At 45.3% G+C, this 19,867-nt stretch overlaps 1 protein-coding gene across 6 annotated transcripts in view; it reads left to right on the top strand.

The window, feature by feature from the left end:
• Tead1 (TEA domain transcription factor 1) overlaps nucleotides 1-19,867 on the top strand; it is a 232,530-nt gene that overhangs the window by 72,156 nt on the left and 140,507 nt on the right. For all 6 annotated transcript variants that reach the window (XM_035442280.1, XM_035442278.1, XM_035442279.1 and 3 more), the window contains exon 2: nucleotides 8,691-8,946. In XM_035442280.1, the coding sequence (XP_035298171.1) occupies nucleotides 8,790-8,946 (157 nt within the window). In that variant the 5' untranslated portion in view covers nucleotides 8,691-8,789. The remainder of the gene's footprint in view (nucleotides 1-8,690; nucleotides 8,947-19,867) is intronic.

Below are 19,867 nucleotides of genomic sequence, written 5' to 3'. Positions count from 1 at the left end.
AGCCTCCTGGATGCTGGGGTCACAGGCTGTGCCACAATGCCTGACGTGCGGATTTTAATATAGGCCTTTGTAAGCCACTCAGCTATGGGCTTCAGAATTGTGTGAGTCTTACCCACTGCTTTATCTGATACTTGTTAGTGTCCTAATGGTCACTGTCCTGGGTCCTAGAAATCACACAATATCAGTTTCTGGGACCAAGGTGTTTAACTTCAAAACTGAAACGCAAGTATAATTTAGGATGTCTTCTGGAGTTCTTTAGAAATGGATCCTCAAGGAGTGGTGGCCTGATTTCCAACCTTGTTTCTAGAAGAGTGTGCTGTGACAGATTGTTTCTTCATTACCTTAGCTTGCTGGGGGAATTAGGGTTGCCTTCCCCTTTGGTTGTGCTGGGGCCTAGACTTTGGATCTTATGCAAGTACTGGGGAGATCTGTAAGGATACTCTGCGTCTTTAGAGAAGATTCTATGCAAGTGTTTGCTGTAGGTAAACTAGAACACTGGTTGGGCTCCTTAATTTGACGGGTCAAATGCCACCTTGGTTCAAGATTTCCTAGTTGTCTGACTTATGACCCCATGAGAGAGAGAGCTGTGGATTTCCCTTCCCCAGCATGTCCATCAAAGCCATCTGGTTCTAGTGGAGACCCAGAGAAAATGAGAAGTAATGTAATTCCTAGAAGCTGGTGAGGAAGGCAGGGATGGTTCTCCCACATATAGTGGGAGCAATATTTCTGATGCAAGGGTAGTGGGCATTCTGAATCACCAAAGGGGTGGTGGGAGTGGGGGCACACATCAGGGCAGGTCAGCTACTGGGCTCTGGTGTGAGTCTTGAGCTAACATATCGTTAAGTTGGCTGGTAGCAAGCAGTGGCACTAGATGAGTCTCTTTTTTAATCAGAGGTGGCTCCTGAGGCATTTACTTATAGATCTGCCACCCAGGGAGCCAGTATCCTTTGGCATGGTACTCACTTAGGGCACCACTTCAGACATGTGGTTGAGGATGGACCCTGTGGAAATGCTGGCTCCTTAAGGGTTTAGCCAAACACAATGTACATATTTATCTGATGTGTCTTAACGTATGAACTGTCGGCCTAGATAGATGGTTAATCAGCTATGAGCACTGGCTGATCTTCCAGTAGACCTGGGTCCAATTCTTACATGTTGGCTTACAATTGTTGATAATTGCACTTTTAGGGGATCTGACACCCTCTTCTGGTCTCTGTGGGCATTAGGCATGCATGTAATGCACACACCTATATGCAGACAAAACACCCATATTTATAAAAATACAATAAAAATAAAAAGGACTAAAAACCAGAATTGTCTACTTTGAGATCTTTAAAAACCATGAGTATCTCTATGTGGGAATGTGTATGCGTGAGTATAGGTGCCCCAGACTCTAGAAGAAGGTATAGGATTTCCCAGAGCTGGCGTTACAGGTGGTGGTACCCTGCCTGGCATGGGTGCTGGGAGCTGAACTCTACTGCTCTGCTAAATGCTAAGATACCCTGAGGGTGAACCAGACTTTCTGAGCAAGGAGGATTATGGTTTTGTTTAGGTTACTGTCTGAGAAGTGTTAATCTTACTGGTGTTTATTTTTTTCCGCATATGTTATGGTTGACTTGTCTAACCTGGAACATGCATTTGTTCTTCTGACCAGTTGGAATTCAGGAGGTATTCTTTGGGTTATGTCAGTTAACCTCTGGGCAAGGTTGTTGGTTTTCCTCTAGAGACACTGATGGCTGCTTGAGGGGTAAACTCTTATGGTGGTCTTCTCTTGGTACTGGAAAGAACATCTGTATCTGGGTTGAAGTCTGCTTCTCCAGGATAGTTGTTTAGCTGGGCATGTTCAAGATAGCTGGCAGAAGCACATTATGGAAGGAAGGGTTAATCATAGCTCACATGGTCAGGAAGGCACGGTGAAAGGAATTTGAGACGGCTACTCACATGAAGTCTGCAGTCAAGAAACCGAGAATAACTAATGTGTGTTCAACTTTCTCCCTTTCACTCAGTTCAGAATCACAGCTCCATGGATGGTGCCACCACATTTAGTGTAAGTCTCTCAGTTGACCCATTCTAGGTAATCTGTCACAGACATGTCATCTCTCTTTGTGTGATTCTAGATCCTGTCAAGTTGATACGTTAATATTAACTGTAACACCGGAGGTTCTGTACGATCTGCTGACTGCATCAGTGTCCACTGATGAATCTTTTAACCAGGGTTTTGTATTGTAGCGGCTGGGTGGGATAGACTGCCTGGTACTGGGTAGGTGGCTGCATCTTTTTCGGAATTCACAAATGAAGGAGAGCTGTGGTCACTTCGGATGGAGGTGGAGGTGGGTTCATGAGGTAGTTCTTTTAGTGATTGGTCACAGCGTGGTAGGGGCTGTATCACATGAAGTCAATCAAAGCTTTTTCTGAGCTATCACCTGGGCATATTCTCAGGTCTGATAGAGCTGGAAAATAGATTATCTCAGGATGGTGATGGCAAGCCCACCACTGGGGTGCGCAGAAATGGTGGACTGGGTGAAGAGATACTGGCCTGTGGATGGGATTCTGTTGATAGGAAGGTGACTTTTGAAACACTCAGGGAATAATTATGATTAGCCCATTCCTACCAAATGTAGAGGGAACCTGTTGACAATTGGAGCCCATGACACCAAATAAGGCTCACTGTTTGCTGTCTGCTGTGTGACACACATTGCTTCAGAGTCTGTATTCTAGAGAGTTCTGCCATCTCTGACAATTACACATATTCTTCAGTTCCACCCCTCTGGCTGCTGAGCCTCACATGATTAGGCTACTTGTTAGCAAGGTTTGTGAGTGTTTGAGATGATAGGAAAATAATTACATGCCCCACTTTACATATGCAAAAGCAATTAACTGTCATTAGTGCCCCAAATTCCTTCCAACTGCCCAGGGAGGTGAGTCAGTGTCATCACTATTCATTAGGAATTAATTAGACTGTGCTTGGTGATGTCAGCTGTGGACAGAGCCCGGCATTGAGCACCGCCTTCCTCCTGCCTACTGAGGCTGCCGAGTGAGTATGATATGCCTATGGAATTTACTCCATCTCACAGGAGACTCAGATTCTGTGAGGCTCATGACTTTTGCAACTTTCATCTCTGGAACTCCTAAGGTGGGGATAACCCAAGGGTAGAGCACTGATGAAGGGCCTGTAGACAAAATCTCTGTCACTGTTCTTTTCCTGGGATCCCTGGGAAGCTGTGGAATTGTATTTAGATGTGCCATCTGAGATTACATTGGAAGGAAAGTTTCTTGTCTCCTCAGGTTTTTTTTTTTTTTTTTTTTTTGAGTGTAGATTTTTTTCCTTATACAAAACATCTGGGCTTTTTGTGAAGATCACTGTGACCTTGAAGCCATCTAGTTCATGGTCAAACTGAACGCTATAAATATCCCTCTGTGATTCCTTTTCTCACAACTCCCCTCCTCCAATGGCTCCTGCTTCTGGTACCTCTTGAGCTAGTAAAGATCTTGGCTTATTAGCTCTCTTTCCACCCACCCCTGATACCCCACTTACTCCCATTGGCCTTACAAGTTCCTCTCCCTTTGAAGAGGGGCCTCTCTGGTCTTTATTTCACTTTACCCCTCCCCTGCTTTTCTTACAGCTTCATCTTCTAGTTCTCTTTCTTTTCCAGCAATCCAAAGAACAGGGAAAAAGAGAGTGTCATCGGTTCTTTTAAGAAAGGTTTATGAGCCGGGCAGTGGTGGCGCACACCTTTAGTCCCAGCACTCGGGAGGCAGAGGCAGGGGGAATCTCTGGGAGTTTGAGACCAGCTTAGTCTACAAGAGCTAGTTTCAGGACAGCCTCCAAAGTCACAGAGAAACCCTGTCTCAAAAAACCAAAAAAAGAAAAAAGAAAAAGAAAGGTTTATGATGAAAGCAACCCACCTTTTATGATTCAGACCTTATTGTCTCTTGCACATAAGTACTGGTTGTCAGTAATAATGGCTGGTAAATAAGAAGTGAGACCATACACACACTGTCTGGCTTGTGTGTCCTTTGACATGTTTCTAATGTGGTGATTCCCCAACTGTCATTTTCTTGTGGCACCGTGGGTGACCCCAGGACCTCAAATATGCCATTCAAGCACTCCATCCCTGAGTTCCAACCCTGTGCTGGAGTGGTTTCTTGTAGTATTTACTGTTCCATGGAGACTTAGCATGAGTTTGGGGGATGAGCTGCATGTAATCAGAACATGCTCAGGTCATCTGGGTAATGTTTGTTTGTTTCTTAGCTGTTTCTGAATCAGGTACTGTTGTCATCACTGGGGTGAAGATGTTATGGTGAGCATAGTGGTCCCTTGCCGAGAGTGCACTGGGGTGCAGTTAAAGGGCACATAACACAGGAATACAAGATGTTAGGTGGATGGATGAATTGGCCTCCTTCATGGCTAACAGTGGACACTGAAGCAGATGGGATGTGGTCTTAGGTACTTAGCAGACATCCAAGTCCAACTCATAGTCTAGCTCCTTTTCTTTGTTTTCATAGACAATTAAAACATGGGCTAAAACAAGGTTCATGGATTTTTCTTGACCCTCATGCTCAATGGTGTTTCATTAACCATAAGGACTACTTTTAGTGATGGGGTAAGATGTTTATATGGTGAGGGCCTCAGGGAATCTGTGAAGGGAATAGCACCTTCTCTTGTCACATGTCACCCTATATACTGTTGGTGTCAGAAGCGCCTGCATTTGCTCTGCCCTCCCTGTATGTGTCAAGTGCACTTGTGACACGTCCCCCCATGCTCTTGTGATTCTTCTTGAAGTGTCGGTGGGTTCTGAGAAAGGAATGTCCATGGTGGGAGTGTGGCTGTCTGGCCAATTAGTAGGCTGCTTGGCTTATTGTTAACAGCTGTGTTTTGAGTATTGCAGGGCTAGGAAATTTCAGGATACAAGAGGCCTGCAGAATGGTGTTCCTGATGAAAACCAAGCTCCTTTCGACTACATAGTACATACACATATTTTTGTTGGTTTCAACACTCTTTCCTTGGAGACACTTGAATCACCTTCTCCAAAAGAATATGAAAACTATAATTTGTGGAAGTTTGAGTTAAGGTGGATATTAGGAAATTACTTGTCAACAGTCTGAAATTTCTGTTTGGTCTTCTGAAGACTCAAGATGGCAAATCCTTTCTAAATTGATTTCCTTTTTAAGTGAACTTTCTGGGGAGGCACCTTTATTCCTCCACTGTCCTTTTTTTTTTTTTTTTTTTTTTTTGTAGATATTTTGGCGTTATGGCATGCTGTTGTCTAGAGAGGATGGACTGGATAATCAGTAAGTGAGGGCACATGGTTTTTCAGAGGACAGAACTCTTCCTTTTATCTCACTTAATCTCATGGGATCAGGTTTCAGCTGCCTCCATCCCCCCCCCATTGTTTTTCTACATTAGGATAGAATCTAATATCTCCATTGTGTAAGTGAAAACTTGAGCTTTAAAAAGATTAACCAATTGTGTTTGAGCCATGTGAGTGAGTCAAGTTTTGAATCCAGATCTCAGTTTGAATGTAACACTTCCCACCCCCCACCTTCCACCCCACCGCCGCCCGCCGAACACTTTTTCATTTTTGAATTGAGGGAAACTGGACTTCCACATTGAGTGTGGGAGGGGGAAGATATCAGCTCTTCCAATGGTCTGTGAATAATCCATTATATTCTGTACTGGTAGTGATGGTGATCTCTCTATGTATCCCTGGTTGGCCTTCATTTCAGGATCCTCCCATTCCCACCTCCAGAGGTCTGAGATGACAGGCGTGTGCCACTGTACCAGACTTGATTAGCTCTTAATGTTGGTAATAAGCAGGTGCCTTTTGGTGTACATTCAAATCAAGGTAGATTGAGCAGAAACCAGCTCTACATATGTAGGATGCTCGTAAAGTGTGATTGATACTCACAGTCATTAGAGTGACAAGGACAGTTTCCAGGATGAGGTGGCTTTGGAGCTGAGGAGTGGAATGCCAGGATGGTTATTTTGGTATCTAGTGTGGGGAGCTTTCTCAGCCAGCCCCATCAGCCTTGTGATCGGAAACTCTCTGCCCATACAGAGGCTCGTCTTACAGTTGGGTTGTAAAACCAAGAACCTGAGTATCTCTGTAGATTTTGTATCTGTTGTTTTCTGGGGCTGTGTGCTGCCTCAGGTCCAGAGGAGGTAACTCCATCCCACTGAGCTCTAGTAGACTAAATTACAAGAGCTTAATCACGAAGTTCTTCCCTTTGCTGCAAATGAATCAAATTGTGGGAGTGTTTAGAGCTGTGTTTGTGCTTCCTGGGTAGATGGATCAATTAATGTGTGTGACTTGTAGCAACTCGAATGTTATCTGCAGGCCTTTGCTACTGGTCTTCTGAGGGAAGCCATCCTTGGTGGATAGTTTGGCTCTCGGACAGGCTTTCCCTACTGGAGTCTTTTTCCAAGCCTCACAGAGTGGGGCCCTCTCCTCCCTTGTAATTGCAGATGCATTGGTGAGGGGTCGGGGGAGTTAGGAAGGTCCAAGGGTTGGTCAGGTTGTAGGAAATGGATCTTGGAGGAGAGGCTGGCCTGAAGGATGGATAGACCCCTCAGGGATGATAGGGTAAAGTCAAGTGAGGAAATGGGTGTTGACCTAATTGGTTGAGTAATTTCACCATACCAGTGAGAAGGTAGGAGGTGCTGAGGAGCCAATGAGTGTCCTCCCACTAGGGAGTTCCAGCATAGCCTGTGTGACCAGCTGATGAGATAGATGCTCTTAAGACTTTTGGTGGGGGTTGTTGGTATGTTTTCTTCTGGAAACTGTACTTTTAGTTGTTTAAGAACCTTCTTCCTAGGCCTACAAAGGCTCAGGGTCCTCAGTCCTAACTCTGCTGAATTCTATCTGTTGGCTATAGTGGTTGAGTACCCACACGTCTAATATGTATCTTTAAGTGCAGCTTCCTTGAGAGAATTCATTCTGCTGTGATATGTCCTGGCTTGGCCTATGGTCTTATATGTGTGTGCATTGTTTTGTTTGTTGGGAGAGAGGCTAGCCACTATCAAAGCGTTCCCTCCTATTCTCGTAATTTCTCCAGTAAGCAATCACTAGGGTGGTTACAGCTTAGCTCCAATTTTATGGTACTCTCAGATCCCAACCCAGAATGTAATCACTTGAAAATTCAAAAGGCCCACGAGGCAGACAGGCACCCAGAGTTCATCTTGGGGCTAGTCACAAAATCCTTTCTTGTTTCATAATTTATACCCTGATGTTGGCAAGTTTTGAAATCCTTGTAAGTGCATGTGTGTTGGTAAGGGGCTATCAATATTTTGCTGACATGTTCCCTGAATGATGGCTTAGTGACTACTGTTAAGACCAAGCTTACAACTTTTTTTTTTTTAAATACAAATGCTGCAAAATTGAAGAAATTCAAGGCAAAGAGTCCAAAGCCACCTTTCAGTTAGACCACAGATTGCACACCATTCTGAGTTTTCTTACCTGGGTTCTGCTGAGACCCACAGGCTGGTGAGAGACAGGACACAGTTGGGAGAGGCAAGGGAAGAGAAACCCAGTTGTTTGTGCTCAGCTGGCAGCACTCTGGAACATGGACGTGATTTCCTCTTGCTTCTTGTGTTGAAATATTGTAGGGATGTAAGGGGAGCAGCAGTGATCACATCAGCCTCTCCCTGCTCAGGCACACTGTGAGCCCTTTCCCATCATTCCCCAGGAGCAGTTCTTCTTCCTCCTTCTTTTGGGGAGTCCTTTGCATTAATGATCTGATGTGGTTTTCACAAAGCAATATTGATATGTTAGTGTGCAGCCAGCAGGGAGTACTGGATTAGATCATTTTCACCTTGGTGTCAAGCCAGTGTGACATTTGTTTAGAAAGCTTATCCCCTTGTGACTATAGGGGGCATGTATAATTGAAAGGAACTGCGTTTACATTTTGGAGGAAGATTTCTTGTGGTTCTGTTATCTTCACTGCCCAGAGAAATGAGGGAAAGATTGCCCCACAGTTTCCATGTGAACAGGAGGGCATGCTGCAGGACCAGCTGCTGCCCCATGGGGATGGGAACAATCCCACAAGGGTGGCAGCTGTGGGAGGGAACTGGACTGGATTCTGCTTCATTCAGGGTTAGAGTTTAGGTGCAAGTGACCTGACTCCACAGGGTAGGAGATCAATATGGGAGGTCTAGGCCAACTGGCATCACTGGCTCAGTAGGATGAGTAACTGTGGCACTAAAGTAACCTCGTTTCTCCTGTCTCCCACTCTTGCATGGTCTTGTATTGAGATGGTTTGACATTTCACTGATGTCAGTGTCTATAGTGAAACTGGCATCTTTTGTTTTACTTTACTTTCTAATAAACTTGTTCTGCTCTGGAGATTTGACTACCCTTGAGTATGGTGCCACTTGTAGGGTATGGGCACTTCGTAAAAGGGTTCTCATATGAACCTTGCAGATGTAGCTTTGAGTGATTGCCTTCACTGGTGAGACTTCCTCTCATCTGGAAAGATTACCCGGCTCCAGCCAGCCATTAATGTTTTTGTAGGGTGTTTAACACAACACACAGGGAACAAAATAAAATCATCTGGGATTCCAGGATTCTGTATTCTTCACCTGGAGTTAATGTCCATGCAACACTGGCGACCAAGAACCTACAGTGCAGCTCATAGGAGCATTGTGTTGATGGTGACCCTGTCTTTATACTATTTTATGATTTCTCTTTCAGGTTTGTTTTCTTGAAAAGGCTCCAGGCTTCGGCTTGGAAAATCCAACCGCCAAAATTGAGCCCAGCAGCTGGAGCGGCAGCGAGAGCCCTGCCGAAAACATGGAAAGGATGAGCGACTCGGCAGATAAGCCGATTGACAATGATGCAGAGGGGGTCTGGAGTCCTGACATCGAGCAGAGCTTTCAGGAGGCCCTGGCTATCTATCCACCATGTGGGAGGAGGAAAATCATCTTATCAGACGAAGGCAAAATGTATGGTAAGTGGCCTGGAACATTCCTTTCAGAGACTGCAACCTGCTGTGGTGGGAGGGGATGTTCTCTGAATCCAGCTCAGATGCTCTTTGTAGAATGACAATTGGATATCCTGGGGACCAGGGCTACATTACAGAGGAGTGTCGATAAGGAGGGATACTGGGATATCATCCCTTGGGGTTTTTTCTTTCTTCGTGCTTGACAGGCCTTCTGACAGATGCTTTGAAGGTCCAGGTGCCACAGTGGCATTCATGCAGGAGGGAACGAGTTCTTCAGCACACAACCTCCATCTCAAGGGAGCATTGCCATTTAGCTCCACGTAGCTGGTGTCAGGAACAGGACTGAGTCTCTTGCATCCTTCCCTTTCTTTCAGGAAGAGCCTGTGGTTTAGATTTGTCTATGAAATTTTATTGGCTGGGGATGTGGCTCAGTTGGTCCAGTGCTTGCCTAGCAGCACAAAGCCCAAGGTATAATCCACAGCACTTGGGATACTAGGCATGGTTCTGCACGCCCTATAATCCCAGCACTCAGGAAGTAGAGGCAGAAGGAACAGGAGTTCTGGGTCATTCTCAGCTACACAGAAAGTTTTGGGCAGCCTGGATTGCATGAGATCCTATCTCAACACTATGCCTTTCTGCAAAACACATTCAACTCATACACCCCAGGAACAACCTGAACTATCCAGATAAAACATATGTGTAGGCTTGATAGGCCTTTTTGACTCTGCTTCCAGCTTGCAGTTGAATGGCCAGCTGAGATTCTGTTGTCTTGGTCTCCACTAGTTTCCCCCTAACCATCAGCTTTGTCTTCCCTGGGTGGGGTGCTGTAGATAGGTTCTGAAGGAAGCTGCATGAAGGTGAGGAAGGCAAGCCTAGCTTTCCAAATGCCAACAGCGGCAGCATGTGTTCATGCCCTGGCTACTAGTGTGATGCTTGCTTGCCCCCACAGTGTCAGAGTGTTCTCTCTTCTTTTCCAGTATGCTTCCAGCTGCAGACCTGCAAGTTCTGGCTGCCTACCTTTACGGAAGCAGATGGCAGGTGGTTGCTTGTACATAGTGCTTGTCTAATTGAGTTGACAGAGTTTGTGTTGTCACCAAGTCCAAAGAGATGCAAACAGCGTAAATTCCAACAGCACCAGCTCATCAACTACCCAAGGCCGTTAACTCAACAGAGGAGTGATTTATTTCTTAGTAATTCTGACTATTTCTGTAATAGGATGTTGTATCTTTAACCCTGCACTTCTCTGTCAGGGGCCCAAGGAGGCCCAGACCAGCAAAGGCTGCTGAGGAGAAAGCAGATGGTGGCACAGCTGCCACCAGCTGTGTCCCGCCTGCCCTCCCCCTTCACCACGGATGATGTAATGGAAACAAAGACACTTTTGCTTTCTGTGGCACTGAGCCTCTCAGCCTGTCATGCACCCGGGAGTGAGAACCCAAACTTGTGGCATTTGTTTTAGGCCCTTGTGAGTTCTGCTGTAGCCAAAGAATCCTCTTTGTATCTAGGGTAGCAAAGTTGGGCCAAATCTGCTCAGCTGCTGTGGGTGGACGGTTTTCAGGGCCTTAGGTATCCTGAGTCCCTTGCTTACCCTTCATTGGCTTTCGTTTGAAGATGGCTTTGTTACGTGTGGTGAAGTATAGCTTTGGGACCTTGTGTGTGCAGTTCCCACTTGTTTGCTCAGAAATTGTTTTAATTGAAATTAATGGTGTAAGAGTAATGGTAGTGTACACCTGTAATCCCTGCACTCAGGAAGCTAAGACAGGAGGATAAGTGGGGATTTTGGGCCAGCCTAGGCTATCTAGTGAGACCATGCCCCAGAAAAGTGGCTTATTTTTCTTCATTGAGATTTTCCCTTTGTGAATAGTTGACCACTTTGTCTATAACTCAATTGTAAACTTGTTACGTGAAAATGAATTTTAAGATCTCTTGCTGGGAACTGAACTGCCGAAGCTTCAGATTTGAGTTGCTCTATCAACAACCTTATCACCTTTGTCCTTGATGTGTAGTTTTGAGCTCCTGGGAATCATGGTCAAATAAATGATGACCACAAGTCCTTGGGCATTCGTCACATTGGACATTGTGGCTTTAGGACTTGAACATACCAGGGTGACTGGATATTGGTAAGCATGGTATTGGCTGTGGGACACATCTGCATCACTAGGGTACTTCCCAGTCGTTCCTGTTTTCCAGATGGGTTTCTTTTTCTTAAGTCAACACTGTTCTATTATTGTCTGTGTTGGTAGCCAGCCAGATTTAAAATGAGGCAACCCTTTTGGGGGAGCAGCCTCAGGAATCACAACTCACCAGGGAGGAAGAGACTAGGACTGGATGTGGGTTTTCACAGGGCAGAGAGTACATAACCTCTAGGATTTTGTTTCCTGACTGGGAAGGAAGAGGTGGACTTTCTTCACTGAACTTGTAATATTCCGGTCTCTCCAGGGAGGAAACAATCCCCCAGTTCTCCCTTGTCTTTGTGCCATGTGATAAAATGCCTCTTGCTATGTTGGAGCAAAATGTGGTAATTCCTGGATTAGGTGGGTAGAGACTGGACCCCCACTTCAGGGGAGCTGCCTCTTCCCTGCCAGGGACTTTGAGAGTAGAGAAAGTTGACTTTCCACAGTGATACCTCAGCCACCTGGAGACAGAGTCATGTGAGCTAATGTAAGGCCAGAGCCAGCTTTTGTGATCAAGCTTTTGCCATCACATACATGAATCAGAACTTAGGTGGCCCAGGAGATGGCAGTCCCTAAGAGCTTTGAAGATGAATGCTCTGAGTGGCGCATGCCTTTAATCCCAGCACTCGGGAGGCAGAGGCAGGCGGATCTCTGTGAGTTCGAGACCAGCCTGGTCTACAAGAGCTAGTCCAGGACAGTCTCCAAAGCCACAGAGAAACCCTGTCTCGAAAAACCAGAAAAAAAAAAAAAAAGAAGATGAATGCTCTGAAAGTATGTGGTGTTCCATGTGTCAGTCAAAGCTGTGTCCATGTTAAACAGGGGGGTGGGGATGGGGTTGGGTCCTTGAGGATGTTATCCCTTCATTTCTGAGCATTTGTGGTGTTCTTTCTGATGCCACTCTTCCTGAAACATTGGAAGAAGCAAGGCCATTGATTTATTTTGGTAATGATATTTCCATCACAGTTGGCAGAGAGTAAATGGAAAGTTCTTTATGATAAGCTTTTGTCCTTTGGAGGAGATGGCTTAATTTTCTGTTACCTTGGACTTCTGGGCAGCTGAGGTGGTATGCCTGGCCGTCTGTCTTCTGTGCTTGCTCCCTGATGTATGGTGCTTATTCTCAGGTACCACCTCTGTATTTGTTCTAAAGGTTTACAAGCCTTTTATCTCTTTAGTTCTGCCCTTCATTTCTTATCTTATTTTTGCATAGTTATGTGTTTCTTTTTCTGGTAGGTAGTGAGGGAGGATGGGATGGGAGGGAATTTTTTAGTGAACTCACCTGTCTGATCTGATATTGGGTATCAGGGGAGTACACACCATAGTGAAAACGACCAAACAAGCACTGCTCCATGGGAGCGAGTACCTGCGACTCTTTCCTCTGTAACCGAAGACACCAGTCTGGCAGTATGGTCAGATGTCCTTGGAATTCTACAAGGGTTGGGACAGAAACCAGTTGCAGTGAATGTCAGCCCTAGAGGCAGACAGGTGCAGCATTTTAGCAGTTTAGACTGTGTAATTAATACGAACCGTGGCCCTGCACTTTGAGGTCTCAGGCTTTGGGCAGGTTGCCTTCATTCTTTGTGTCTCAAAGGTTGAAGCTGCAAAGGGGAGTGCTAATAGATCCAGCTTCAGAGGACTGTTACAAAAATTAACTGAAGTGATTGTGATCTGATATTGCACACTGCGATTGAAAAACATCTTGCATACAAGTGCTAAATAAGTGTTTGTGAACTGGAAACATGGCAGAGGTTTCTGCCTTGGGTTATACTAAAGACTTTATATGTTATATCCAGCTAACATCCCTAAGAGCTCTCTGAGGTGCTATGATGAGGGGGCTGGACAGGGAGGGATAGTGAAGGCATAAATGTGTCTAGAAGGTTTCAGGTCCAGGTGTGTCTAGCTTGAAAGCCTGGGCTGTGCTTCCCATCCTTTCCTGGTAAGAAGCCTTTGCACATCAGTCCAGCAGATCAGTGTTGAGTACTAACTGTATGCCAGTCTCATGCTTGGGGTTGCCAGGATGACAGCAGGGAACCAGACAGACAAAATCAGAGTCCCTGCCCTCATGGAGCTGTCACAAGTTCATTTGCCGGCAACTGACCTGAGGTCAGGGCAGGGTGCCAGAGATTTCTGGGAAGTCTGAGGACGCTTTGAAGATGGTCACCTTCCACTTAGCCTTTTGAAGCTTGTTCTTGGCTACCAAAGTCCAGGACACCTGGCCTGCTGCTGGCAGGAAGAAAACACAGCAGGGAGGGTCCAGATCACAAGGCTGGCCCTGATGCTAGCCAGAAAGATGTCTGGAAGGTTCTAATGTCCTAGGACACTGCAGGCTGACTGGGCACAGCTACTGCTAGGCAATGACTTTCTCCTCCTGTGAGCAGATATCTCTAACCTTCTTTTGGGGAACAACTGGGTGGGAGGCTTAAGTGGTGCTGGGGATTGAACCCTGGATCTCATGCATGTAAGACATGGATTCTGTCAAGTGATTCATGTCTCCAGCTGTATTTGTGTCGGGGGGGGGGGTGTGTGTGTGTGTCTTTTCTTGCTGGGATTTTAGCCTCCTGGTCTGTCCTGGAGAGCTAGCTAATTCAGTAGGACAGGGAAGGTATATGTGTGCCCCTCTCCCACTTCTGACCCAGGTCTTGCCAGGTATGAACAAAATTTGGGATTGTCTGCTGTCTTGTTTATCAAGAGGAAGGGGCTTGCTCAGTGAGTCAGGGCATCTACACAGGGGCATCAGAATGAGTGCAGGTGGGTGAACACAACTGTGTGCCAGTCAAACAGTTGGAGGAACCAATGCTGCTGTTCTACCCAGCCCTTTGAAGCATTTAAAGAGAGGCAGGACTGTCTATGCTTCCACAGGAAAACTGCTTTCATGGTTCATTTTTGGGGTTAAGGACAGTGGTTGAGTCTGTGAAGCTCCCAGAGGCCCTGGTATGTAAAGAATTATGGACTCCAATGACTACAGTCACTGGTTCTTAGGGAGTGTATCTTGGGGCCTAAGTTGAACATATTCTTGCTAGTTCTCCATCTGAGCATCCTATGATATCTTTAACTTTTTCTTTCTTTCTGACCTGTTGTTTCAAGATGATTGGTTAGACTATGAAACACAAAGCTTTTACCCTGCAACAGGCAGGAAACGGACTTTGTGTGCTTCCTGCAGGCTTTGTTTGTAGGGTCAGATGCTTGTGTTCCCAGACCCTCTGCTATGGGGAAAAATGGTAGAAAGAGGGAGAGAAGAGACAGGTGTTTGCTTATTTTGTTGAATAGATGAAGGCAGAGGACCTTTTTTATTTATTTTTATTTTTATTTTTATTTTTTGCGGCTTGTGTTGGCAATTCTTCCTTGAAGGATTAGGAAGGAATTCTGATCCAAACAGGGGCACAGGGGAGCCAGGGTGAGTTATGGTCTCTACATTGCAGATGAGTAATAGGGGATTTTGACCCAGCTTGGTTCCTGTGAGACTAACTGGTGTCATCAGTATTTTGATTAGGAAATAATGGGGTGGGGGTGGAGGTAGGCATGCAGAAGTTTATTCCCAAGGTGTGTGGCTTAGTAATGGGTCATGAGGGAGGAAAAGGGGAAAAAATGCTAAGTCATTCTCAAATTCTTCTATTTCTTAAGGTCTTTGGGATCAGAAGGTAGATTAGAAGTCACTCACTGAGAACCTGCAGTGTGTTCTGACCGTGAGTGGGACAGCATAGGGAGTAATGAAAACCTGTTTGAATTTGTTTATAATGTGTTGTTTGTTTGGTCCTCCTAATAACAACCCAATGATAAAGGAACTTTAGGAATCTCCATTTTGTAGCTGAGAAAGCTTGAGGTTATTAGCAAGGTCAAGTTTTTTTTTCAAGGTCACATAGCAAAGAATCTGTGGAGTGGACATTTCGAGCCAGGTCAGTCAGTACAGCTAAATGTACTGTGGAAGTGTATTTTTTTTTGTTAAGGTGCAGTTTAGTGTTGGGAGAGAGGGGGTGTGGGTAGGGAGGGAGAGAAAGTGATTGGGAATTTCCATATGTATATTTCAAAGTAGATGAGTGGGCAAGTGAGAATGGGAGATAGACAATTATCTGCTCTAACTTTGAATTTTGGTAAAGAACTACTTAGTGGTTTTCTTTGGATTATAGACCCTTTCTGGCCAAAGATGGTGAAGCCATATTTGTGGGTAGTTGCAGGGTTGTAGCCGGTGACTTCACACAAAATCAGTCTTGTTCAGGGTGGTATAGCCATAGACCTTGGCAGGTAACTTCAAGTGACTTTTATGGAGCCTGAATTGAGAATGGCAGCTGGAAAGAAGGGGGGGAGCTTCTTACTATGGAGCAGCATGATTCTGGGCAGGTGGTATCGAAGCTGCCAGTGCGGCTGGGTACTGTATCAGGAGGGCATGTGCAGCATACCAAGATGTCTGGCACTCATTCCAAGTGGAGTGAAACCTCTGCAGTGTTTCAGGAGGGGTGACATGACTGACATGACTCACTCTGTGTGTTATGAAGTCAACTCTTCAGACAAAGATGCTTTTGATGCCTCTTAGATCTTGCATTGGTATTGGAGCTGATGCTGGAGTGTGGACCTTACAGATGGGGAAGGTTTCCAAGGTGGAACCCACAGAACTGGCTGACTGGAAGTGATTTGTAAAAGAATAGGAGGTTTATGTTGGGGTTCTACTCCTGGGTGATAGCAAGGTAGGTGGACTATGAAATAAGATGGGGAGTGGAGACAGGAGAGGCAGGTTTGGGAGAGGATGGGAATGAGGTGCTTTGCATCATAGACTTGTCCTAGGTATCCGTCAATGGGGCTTGCCCTGTGGGATGTTGGAAACTCAGGCCTCTACTATCTATAGATGAGGTTGGAGATGGACACAGAGGAGAAGTACACCCTCATACCCCAGGAGTGGTGCTGGCTGCTTGTGTTTCCTGCTTAACAGTTTAGCAAGGACCAAACTGGCACGGGTTAAGAAACATTATTATGATTGTCATACATGCTAGACTATACCAAGAGTTGTGACATTTCATCTTCCGAGACAGAATGTCATAAATTGCTTTCCCATGTATTTCTAGAGTCTCTACATTTTTTTCTAAATATGTATTACTCTCAGTCAAAAATGTTTTTGGAAAATCATTACTGTTATAACTTGTTCTGAACATAGATTATATATTGTAATGACAATTTTAATAAGTTTTTATGGTAGCTTCTTGAGCAATTTGTATAACAATCTTCTGAAAAATAGGAGTTATTAAAATATAATTAAAGTATTTGAAAACTGTAATAAAAAGAAACATTATTATGTGTGTATATTGTACAGTGCACACACATGGATAGAACTCAGAGGATGATAACTTGCAGCAGTCAGTTCTTTGCTTCTACCATGTGGATTCCAGTCACTGAATTCAGGTCATCAGGCTTGCAGGTGGACAAGCATCTTTACCTGCTGAATTATCTTGTAGCCCCCTGACCTAGATTTTAAATGAAATGTCTAGAGTTGTGGGGAGAGAAAACAGATTGCTTCCCCCCCTCCATCCCCATCCCATTTTCCTCCTCTCTTTCTGACAGGGTCTTATATAGCCCAAACTTGCTATATAGCCCAGGAACATGAACTTAAACTTCTGTTACCCATGCCTTTGCCTTCCTGGTACTGGGATTGCATGAATGGGACACCATACCCAGTGTGTGCAATGCTAGGGGTTGAATGTAGGCCTTTTGCATTCTGGGCAGTGACACACCAATCCCAAGATGCTGCCTCCTTTTGAAACCAAGGAATGGGTCTATGGTTCCTCAACCTGATTATCAGCAGCAGAAACTTGAGCTGAGAGAGGATAGGAAGAAGGGAGGGAGGAGAGAGGGAAGGAATACTCAAACAGTCTCTGGCAGTGTGCATTGAGTACTTGGGTGAATTAAGTGGTCATCTAGGTTTGGTTACAGTAGTAAAGTTTTTCAAGTTGCCAAAAGTACCACGTCAGCGGAGTGGCTTCTGATGTCCTTCTCACCCAGTGACCTGAGTAAATGACTTCATCCAGTCTGTCCTTTATCCACTAGTACCATGATGGTGACCCAGGCTCTGGGGTGGGCTGAGATGGTAGTTTTTGACCACATGTGAAAAAGACACGATACCTTGGATGGCTATCAAGTTAAGAGAAGACTGATTTTTAGGACAGGGGACAGGTGTGGCCACATGGTGAGCCAGGGAGAGCAGTTTGTGAATTGAAGGTTTTGTTTTCATGGGGTAAAATCTAGAAGGGACTTTAAAGGAAGGAGCTTCTCTTCTCCTGCACAATAGAGGAGATGAGTGGAGAGCTGACAGTGATTAAGGCCACATGGCTGAGCTGGCCCATAGTTGCGGAGGAGTGGAGTAGGCTTAGTGCAGTTGTGGGAGAAGAGGACCTAGACAGACAGGAAGACAGAATTGCTGGCCGAACCACGAAAGGCCCAAGGGAAGTTGGAGGCTGTTACTTTCTTTCTTTGTTGAAAATTTTATTGAGATAATTATAGATTCACATGCAATTGTAAGAAATAATACACAACGGGTTTCTTTGTGTGCAATTTGCCCATTGCCCCCAGTGGTTAGGTTTTGCACAATTGTGATACCAGAGCCAGGATGTTGACATCAACACAACCCATTGAGCTTACTCAGATTTTCCCAGTTATATTTGTGTGCATGTGTGCATGTCTGTGTGTGCGTGTGCATAGTCAGGCTTATTGGGTTGTGTGCAGTGTCTTCTCTGTTACATTAGTCAGAATGCAGAATAGTTCCAACACCACAAGATACTTTGGGCTGCTCGATATTGACCATGCCACATTCTGTCCTGCAATTTCCTTACCTATCTGTGTCTTCCGGCAACCACTGATGTATGCATAGTCTTTTGACAGTGACATTTTCTGCCCCACTTAGCCCCATTCAGTCATTTCCTGGAGATGATCCAGTTATATGTGTGTATCATAAATTTATTCCTTTTTATCATGAAGAAGCATTCCACAGTGTATGCAGGCCATGGATCATTTAACCTTTGTGTTTTTGTAGATGTGTATGCATGTATGTATGGGTGTGGGGACCTATCTGAAAGTCAGATAACACCAGGTGTCCTTTCCTATCACTCTATGCTTTATTCCTTTGAGACAGTGCCCCTTAATGAATCTATCTGGATCCGAGGCTCACAGCTATCAAGCCCTAAAGATCCTCCTGTCTCTGTCCCCTACAGCACAGTGACGACAGGTGTGTGTGATGCCTTGGTTTTTACAGAGGTGCTGGGATTTGAATGAAGGTCCTTATGCTTATTCAGAAAGCATTCTTAGCCACTGAGCCATCTCCCCATCTTAGGTTCAAATGGTTAAACATCTTTTGGAGGGCATCTAGATTGACTGGCTTTTTGCCATCTCCTCTCTGCTGTGAACATTTGTTTGGGTTTTTAGTGGAGTCTGTGGGGTAAATACCTCAGGAAGGGGACATTGAACTCCCTGGCTATTTTCCAGGCTGGCTGTACCGTTTCCTGTTCTCACCTACATTCTCTGCATCCTTACTACTACTTCATCATAGCCATCTGTTTATCTTAGCATTGTAAAAAGTGTATGTCACTAGCTTTTCTTTCCAAATTCCCATTTCCTTAGTGACTGCTGAAGTTGACTATCTTTTCCTGGGTAATTTTAACAAAAAGCAGAAACTTCCATGCTGTCTCAGGTTAGCTTTCCCTTCTGTGAGTTATGTTCGGTGCCTAGCCAAGAGTCACTTTAAAGGTGTCCTGTTTCATACCACAGTTTCAATTCTGTGTAAGGTGGAAGAGCTATTTCTTTCTAGGGAGGCTGTTGGCATGATTAAATCTTGGGTTTCTTCATAGCCTGACCTCAGAGTGAGAGTTGGTTTGTGTGGGGATGACAAACATGGGATCGTGGACGGGGCCCAGTCATGACAGATGGAGACTGTTGGAGGCCCTATTGGGTATGAGAGTCGGGACAGGATTGCAGACTCTTGAATAGACTTCGTGGTTTTGTGGTATGGACACTGGTATAGCCAGGATGTGTGGATGTGGGCTGTGGCCATGGAGACAAGACAAAGAGCATCTAGGGCCATCAGTGATCTGTATTGGGTTGGTTTTGCTAGCTGCTCCCATCTGAAAGAAGTACAGTGTGTATTTGTGAATAAGCTACCTGAATCAACCCTTACTAGGGGACTTTAGGTGACCCCCTGGCTATGGGTAGAAAGAGCTTGATAGATTTGAATAGCATGAATCCAATAAACAGCAGGTGGTCGAACCTGAGGAAAAGGGACTTGAGTGTTAGAAGACATGCCTCTGGCCCCACACCTTATGTACTTTTGAGGTTTCTTGGGCCGGTTATCATCAGCAGAGTGGAGACAAGAAAGCCAGGGTATTCCCTACTCCTCAGCAGTGTCTGCAGAGAATGCAATTCTGTGAGAGAACATGTTTCCAGCAGAATTGGTCTAGGGCCTTTCTGAAGCCTTGGCTCAAGGAGTGTGTTGTTAAGGAAAGATTGGGCTGAGTTCTCCTTTTTGCAGAGTTTCTGCAAAGGAAGAGTGGAGCTTGTGTAGAGTGGACTTTTATGGGCCTGGGTTACATGTGGTAGGAGGGACCCGCAGGAGCCTGTTGTTGGGCAGAGGGGAGGAGCCTCATAAGGGCTGGAGGTTTGCAGCTTCAGAGAGAAGGGAGAGGACAAATGCTGTCTGCCGTACAGCCCTGCCCCCCTTTTCCTTGCCAGCCTCTACTTCTTGAGCCCTAGGTCCTTGCTTAGTGGTGGCTTACATTTCACCAGACAGT

This window comes from Cricetulus griseus, chromosome 3 (genome assembly GCF_003668045.3).
Source record: "Cricetulus griseus strain 17A/GY chromosome 3, alternate assembly CriGri-PICRH-1.0, whole genome shotgun sequence".
Lineage (NCBI taxonomy): Eukaryota > Metazoa > Chordata > Mammalia > Rodentia > Cricetidae > Cricetulus > Cricetulus griseus.
This window is presented reverse-complemented; position numbering and strand designations above follow the sequence as displayed.